At 56.8% G+C, this 7,151-nt stretch overlaps 1 protein-coding gene across 1 annotated transcript; it reads left to right on the top strand.

Annotated features, from left to right (window-relative positions):
• Positions 1-3,610: 3,610 nt before the first annotated feature.
• Positions 3,611-6,252, top strand: NKX2-8 (NK2 homeobox 8). The gene is made up of 2 exons (XM_007986517.3): positions 3,611-3,998; positions 4,763-6,252. The coding sequence occupies exons 1-2, from the start codon at positions 3,842-3,844 to the stop codon at positions 5,338-5,340; spliced, it is 735 nt and encodes a 244-aa protein (XP_007984708.1). The 5' UTR covers positions 3,611-3,841; the 3' UTR covers positions 5,341-6,252.
• The last annotated feature ends 899 nt before the right edge of the window (positions 6,253-7,151 follow it).

Below are 7,151 nucleotides of genomic sequence, written 5' to 3'. Positions count from 1 at the left end.
TATCTAATTAAATAATAATATTCACATGCTATGTTAAGTTGCAAATAAGTTCAAGCATCCAGAATACCAAATAATATATGAAAATCTGGAAATAATGTCCAGTTAAATGCTTACTTGTGATTCTAAGAATCTCTTGGGAATTGGAGGCAATTCGTATATATCTCTAATGTGTAAAAAACTTAAGATTAGCTTGACTGTCTTTTCCTGTTGGCCCAGTATTGAAGTAATTTTCCCCTCCCATGTCTGTGAATTTATCTGATGTGAAAAGGCAATATAGAAAGTACCTTTCTCTAATTCTGGCTTTCCTGCATTTCTTCAGAAGGCACAGTTTAAATGGAACAATTTCTTGGACTCCCCCGGTTCTAGCTCTCAGAGATAATTCGGCTAAATCCGCGGAGCAGAGTTGAGAGGAAGGTTGGCCTATGGCAGAGGCACTTATGGCAGAGGAGGGAATCCAAGATGAAACAGGTAAGCTGCAGCCCTTTCTGGAACCAGGAGCTACAGGGTTTCCGTGGGATATCTAAAATGCAGACCAAGGCCCCAGAACACTGTTTCCCAAGACAGTGAACATGAAGCTAGAAGTAATATTTGGAGCGAATCCCAGAGCAAAGTCCTCCCCAGAGCACAAGCGCTAGATGGGGGGATGTATCTCTGCTTTGGGAGCCAAACACTAAGAGTAAAAGCAAATATTTGATGCTGAAGAGCTCTTAAGAGCTGAAGAGCGCCATTTACTTATTTCTACACGTCAGTGTGGGCTTAGGATGTTAAATAGATTAAAAGGCTAAGAGAGGTCAGTCATTCAAGGAAAGACTCTTCTTTTGCTTCTCCTGACTTGGTCCTTTTCCCTAAATTGTTGTCTACCCCACCCCACTCCTGTGGAGGATCCTTGGGAAACTGGAAAGATGACACCTCCTCTCCTAGAACATCCTGGAGAAGGAGTCAGTCCTGGAGCTAAGAATTCAAGAACCTCAGGCAGGAGGGAGTCTAAATGTCCGGCTGGTAAATGCTACAATGAAGATATGTATAGAAAAATTCCTGAGATACGGAATCATAAAACTAGTAGGGTCCTTAGAAATTACCAAATATATTCTCCTATTCTCTTCTGCATCAGAGGAATTAAAAAAAAAAAAAAAGGAAGGAAGGAAGCTTAGAGAAATGAGGTGATTAGAGATAGGTAGGGGCAGAGCAAGGATGCAAACCGATTTCCAGGCCAGAGCTCCTTCTACCTTACACAGTATCATAGTTCAACACCGAATTTGGGAATCAGTCATAACGCTTGCTTCCCCAGGACGGTCTTTGTCAGTGCCTCAGCTTCTCACTAGAGGGGTGGGCTGGCAGAGATTGCCAGGCCTCGGGCCCTGGCCAGAGATAAGTCCGCGAGGCCTGGAGCCAGTCTGCGACCTGCCCACTCTCTAGACGCCGAGGGCTCAGAAGCTGATGAGCGGTGCGCGGCGGGTTTCCGGACTCTGCTGCCCCCTGCCCACTCCAGGCTCCCGCCCCGGCCCCGTCTGCAGAGAGGACAGCCAAGTCATTTCAGTTTAATCTTATTTAAAAAGACATAACTAATAAATCTATTGCTGGGGCCGCGGAAAGACGGCCAGCAGAGTCGATCGTGCTCCCAATCCCATTGAACCCCATTGAAAACCATGACAACACCGGACAAGCTCCGATTTATCCCGGCGCGCTAAAGCGCATTGTGAGCAGACGTCAATCACGTATTATTCCGGACTGAACAAATGCAAAATCTTGACTGGAACAAATGCTTCCAACAGGTCTGGGGCGTCGAGCTCCATTTCCCCTTTGTCCGCGGCCTAGCAGTTGGCCTGTATTGGGGTTGCCTCCGCCCGACCACCCAGCGCGCGGTGCAGCTCCGGGCACCTCCGGCACGCTTGATAGGGAGGCTGCTGGGGAGGGTGCGCGGGGCTTGGCAGGGCCGCGGCCGCCGTATCCAAGCCAGGTTCGAGTTCAGCCCGGGAGGAGCCAGGACTTCTGGTGCAGCCACCCAAGTACAGAGCCCTTGCTACAATTTAGCAATTAAATATCCAAACTATTAACTTCAGTAGGAGAGGCCTCTGAGAGGGCGTTCCTGAGCTGTAGACTGAAGCGCAGTCAGAGCTAGGCCATGGGCCAACAAAATGTATCCACGCTGGCCGGTTCCCTGTGCCTCCTACATTGATCATTTTCTTTTTTCTTTTTTCTTTTTCTTTTTTTTTTTTTTTGAGACGGAGTCTCGCTCTGTCGCCCAGGCTGGGGTGCAGTGGCCGGATCTCAGCTCACTGCAAGCTCCGCCTCCTGGGTTTACGCCATTCTCCTGCCTCAGCCTCCCGAGTAGCTGGGACTACAGGCGCCCGCCACCTCGCCCGGCTAGTTTTTTGTATTTTTTAGTAGAGACGGGGTTTCACCGTGTTAGCCAGGATGGTCTCGATTTTCTGACCTCGTGATCCGCCCGTCTCGGCCTCCCAAAGTGCTGGGATTACAGGCTTGAGCCACTGCGCCCGGCCACATTTTCTAGGGTGGAGCTGTGGAAACTAGAAGATCCCAGAGAAACCCACGGCCGGTGGTATTTTCTGACGGGTAGGCCCTGTCCTAATTCTCCCGATCGGTCCGTTCCCGGACCAGGGCAGGCAGTCTTGTCAGGGTCTGCCACGCTGCGAGCGCAGAGCGCAGGCCATGGGCAGGCTCCTGGGCGAAGACCAAAGCCCAAAGCCCAAAACCCAGGCACCGAGACTGACGTTGAGGCTATGGGGCCAAGGCACACCGGCGGCGCCAGATCATCTGGCGACTCCAAGCAGGCCTCAAAGCCCTCATAGGACGACCTGAGAAGCACCCCCGCCCGGGGGCTCTAGACCCGGCCTGGACCCAAATTTGTGGAGCTCGGCCTCCGAGCTCCGCGATCGGCAGCGGCCAGGCGAAGCTGGGCCAAAGAAACCGGCACTGTAGACCTAAGTAGCTTGGCTGCATGCCTCCTCTGTTTTGCCGGCCTGTGGAGACGCGGAGCTGGGGCTCCGAATGTTGTCCCAGCCCTTCCCCAGCACCTCTGAGGCTGTTGGGGGGATGCATGGGGTGATCGGAGGCTCCCAGCGGCCGTAAAAACCCCTGGGCCAATGCTGGCAGGGCCAGGCTAATCTCTGCGCCCTCCCGAAACTTGTCATCCTGAATCTTAGAGGGGCCCAACCAAAAAGAGAAAGGGAGCGCGCCAGAGTTTAACGCCGCTTTGTAAATCACTTTCTGGATAATTGCGGGAAACTACCACTCCAGCAAACAAGCTCAAAGAATAAAGCAAACAGGGAATAAATTCCTGGGTGCTCATAAACCCACCCCTGTCGCCTCCACCCTTCCCGGCACTCCCGCGGGGCCTGGCCTCAAGTCAGCCCAGGAGGAGGAGGAGGAAGCTGGGGCTGGGTCAGGCGGGTGGTGGCCACCGCTCGCCACCCAAGATGTTATTCACTGGTAACAATCCCCATTATCTGTTCCCATTTTGGGCTAATCAGACAGAATCGCTAATGCCGAAGGCTGCTTCCTGCAGCCTCTGGGAGGTAACTGGGCGCCGAGGGGCGGGGTGCGGGGTGGGACGGGGGCGGAGGTGGCACCTTCCGGGCTCGCCACGGCTCTGGTCCAGTGCTCATTCAGGTACTTAACACCCTGGAGACCCGGAGCTCGGCTTTCAAAGTGGCCCGCGTGGGAAGAGCTGTTTATATAAACAGAGATTCCGCTGTAAATGCGCTAATATTCCGCTGCCAGCGCATGGCGAGCGCCTCCCACGCCCATCCGTAGGAGCGGCGTCCCTGCCGCCCCTCCGTTCCCAGCCTGCCCTGCCCCCGCCTCCTTTCCCTCCTCGGCCATGGCCACCTCTGGACGCCTGAGCTTCACCGTGCGCAGCCTTCTAGATTTACCCGAGCAGGACGCGCAACACCTGCCGAGGCGGGAGCCAGAACCACGCGCCCCGCAGCCCGACCCCTGCGCCGCCTGGTTGGATTCGGAGCGCGGCCACTACCCCTGTGAGTGCGTGGTGGACTGCGGTGCGGGGTGGGAGGTAGGAGGCGTGGGGCAGCAGAATCAAGGGCCCGGCCCACGCGGGGCCGGAAAGCCGAAATCCCAGCCCAGGGTCTGAATTTCCTCAGTCTTGGAAACGGAAGCCCTATCCTCGAACCCCTAACGCATTCGTCCCAGTCGGCACATCCTAAGAGCAGATCCCTGCCTGGCACTAGTGCCCCGAGATTTGGGGTTTCTGTGTCTGGCGATTTCTAGGGGTCGGAATAATTGAATATTTAAAACACGCCGCCGCCTGCCGCCCCCCGCCCCGCCCCCGCTCCCATGCCTGAAAACACGGCCACGATCTCCAGGCCTCCGTCTGGGATTGCCAGTGTTGGCGAGTTTACCCCCACCCCCTTCCCACTCAGGGCTCCGCAAACCTCGGCACACTGCAGTGCAGTCGACCTGGAGGAGGCCCGCGCTGGTGACCTAGCTTGTGATAAACAGGTCGGCCAGCGCAACTACCGGTGCGGACATGTTAAGAGGGCCCCGGGGTGGGTTTCTTCGGGGCACGATCTCAGGCCCGCTGATGACTGCTGTGGTATGAATGAGGTCACCGCATTCGGAGAGGTGGATGTCCAGCTGTGGACTCAGGAAACGGCCTCATCCCAAAAGTCTCGTGCTAGTGGGCGTGCCCTCCGGCCAGTGCCTCCACGCTCTCGCCAGAAGGGCAGCAGGCCCTCGGAGGGTCCGGCGTCTCACCCACCCGTGTCTCCTTTGCCGTCCCTAGCCTCGGACGAGAGCAGCCTGGAGACCAGCCCGCCAGACTCGTCGCAGCGGCCGTCCGTTATGCCCGCGTCTCCGGGCTCGGACGCCGAGAAAAGGAAGAAGCGGCGGGTGCTATTCTCCAAGGCGCAGACGCTGGAGTTGGAGCGGCGCTTCCGGCAGCAGCGGTACCTGTCTGCGCCCGAGCGCGAGCAGCTGGCTAGTGTGCTGCGCCTCACGCCCACGCAGGTCAAGATCTGGTTCCAGAACCATCGCTACAAGCTGAAGCGCGCGCGCGCGCCGGGGGCCGCGGAGTCGCCCGACCTGGCAGCATCAGCCGAGCTGCACGCTGCGCCAGGCCTGCTGCGTCGCGTGGTAGTGCCGGTGCTCGTTCGCGACGGGCAGCCGTGCGGCGGCGGCGGCGGCGGCGGCGGCGGTGGCAGCGAGGCGGGCACCGCCGCGGCCCAGGACAAGTGCGGCGCCCCTCCAGCCGCCGCCTGCCCTCTGCCGGGCTACCCTGCCTTCGGTCCCGGTTCGGCGCTTGGCCTCTTCCCAGCCTACCAGCACTTAGCGCCCCCCGCCCTGGTCTCCTGGAACTGGTGAGGCCGCTGGGGGGCACCTGGGGCTACCCTGGTCTTTGGAGCGCGCTCTGCGGTTGGAGCAGGGCGGGAGCCGAACACCTGGAACTCTCTCCGGCCGCCTCTCTGCAGCCCCATCTCCTTGGGCGCCAGGGTCCCCTGGCGCGCCCTCACCAGCCATCGCGCAAGCACACACACGGGGGACGTGTGCCAGAGCCCCCCCCCCTCACCTTCCCTCCACCGCCAGCCCCAGAGTTAGATTTTATGCTTGGGCCTTATTTGTATATTTTAAATAGCGATTTGTATGGGAAGCAAGTTATTTTTTAAAAAAATAGAGTATTTTTCCTCGTAGTTCGAGAATAAAATGCGTAGGGTTGGGTCCCCTGCGCGCCTGCCGGGAACGTAGGCGGGAGCCGTGCCCCCCAGACCGGTGTTCGCATCGCTCGCTCGCCCCTTGACTGGCTAAGTGGGGCCCAGTCCCAGTTGGATCGAAGCGCGGATTGCAGTCCCCACACGGCTTTAAGGAAGATACTTGGGGGATGGAGGGGTGGTGGTGTCAGGGTTGGGCGCGGGAAGAAAAAGGAGAGGAGGAAGCTGAGGCAACTTTGGGATTCTTGTCAGCGGGAAGTGTCTCTGGCGTCTCTGGCCCCAGAGTGATTCCGAGGCTCCGCTGGGCTCCCAGAGCTGCTGGTGTTTCAAATACCGAAAAGTCAACCCTGCGGACCACGACAGGGCAAAAGGAGTTTCTCCGGAGATGAACCGGCTAGGCCAGGTGCCGGGCGCGCTGCACCGGAACAGCCCAGGCCTGGCCGCAAGCTGTTTCCAGAGTGCAGGAGCCAAGTGCTCCAGGACCCTTTGAAAAGTGCCTGGGGACCTGAAGAACACCGGGGAACTTGAAACCCCTAGTTAAGCCTGCAAGTGCCTAATGTAGCTGTGATTTCCTGTCTACTCATGGCGCAGACCAGGATCCGCTGGTCGGCCTCACTTCACCCCTGCCAGTGCACACTAGCACCCCGTGGGTTTGTAACTGCCCCCCTAGGGCCTCCTGTGCAAGCAGTCACTTTCTCACAGAAGTGACGACCTCGCTCCCAGGCACTCACTGCTGGGAGATGCGCCAGAGGAGAGCAGTTGGGGCATCAAGTGCGGGGAAGGGAGCCAAGGGCCCTTATGAAGTCTGTAAGGAGGAGGCATGGGCCTGTTAGGGGCTCTAGCTTTCTTGTCCAAGGAAGAAGAAGGGGAGGATGAAGGGTGGCTGAGGCAGAGTTATCACCTGGGATTTTGGGGGGTGGAGAAAGAGAGGAGGAGAGAGGGGGAAGGGAGTGGGGTGTTTGGGTCTCAGCTGCCGGCCACCTTGCCTTCCATATGGATGCGGTTATCTTAGAAGAATCTCGATCCTTAAACCTCTTTTTGTCTTGGGAACTGAAAAGGGCATTGTCAGGCCTGAAAAGGACCTAGACAAAATCCGCACTGTTTGGATTCAGGACTCTGTTTAATCAGCCCCTGGTGACAATGTAGTGGGTGTTAGCCAGGACAATAGTATCTTTTTAAACCTTGTGGCCTTCAGGAAGACAAAGGGCTTGAATTTTATGGGCTTACAACTTCAATTAGAACAGTGCCAGTGTGCATGGGAGATTATCAAATTTGTATCATAAAACCCCTTTCTAATAAATGATTGTTGGGGAGGGAGCCTGAACATTGTAAGACAGATATTGGGACCTGCCAGGGGGCTTCCCAGTTAGCTCCAGCACAGCAGATGTGAAAGAAAAGGAGGTAATGATTTCTGAAGAAGGCTGGTGTTGGGAGACTGGCCTCTGGTCAGCTGGCTAGGTGCTGGGA

This window comes from Chlorocebus sabaeus, chromosome 24 (genome assembly GCF_047675955.1).
Source record: "Chlorocebus sabaeus isolate Y175 chromosome 24, mChlSab1.0.hap1, whole genome shotgun sequence".
Lineage (NCBI taxonomy): Eukaryota > Metazoa > Chordata > Mammalia > Primates > Cercopithecidae > Chlorocebus > Chlorocebus sabaeus.
This window is presented reverse-complemented; position numbering and strand designations above follow the sequence as displayed.

Excerpts from the sequence above, each read along its gene's own strand:
- NKX2-8 (XM_007986517.3), top strand. The coding sequence starts at position 3,842 with ATGGCCACCTCTGGACGCCTGAGCTTCACCGTGCGCAGCCTTCTAGAT. Across the intron at positions 3,999-4,762 it reads GGAGCGCGGCCACTACCCCT|CCTCGGACGAGAGCAGCCTG; the intron begins GTGAGTGCGTGG and ends TGCCGTCCCTAG.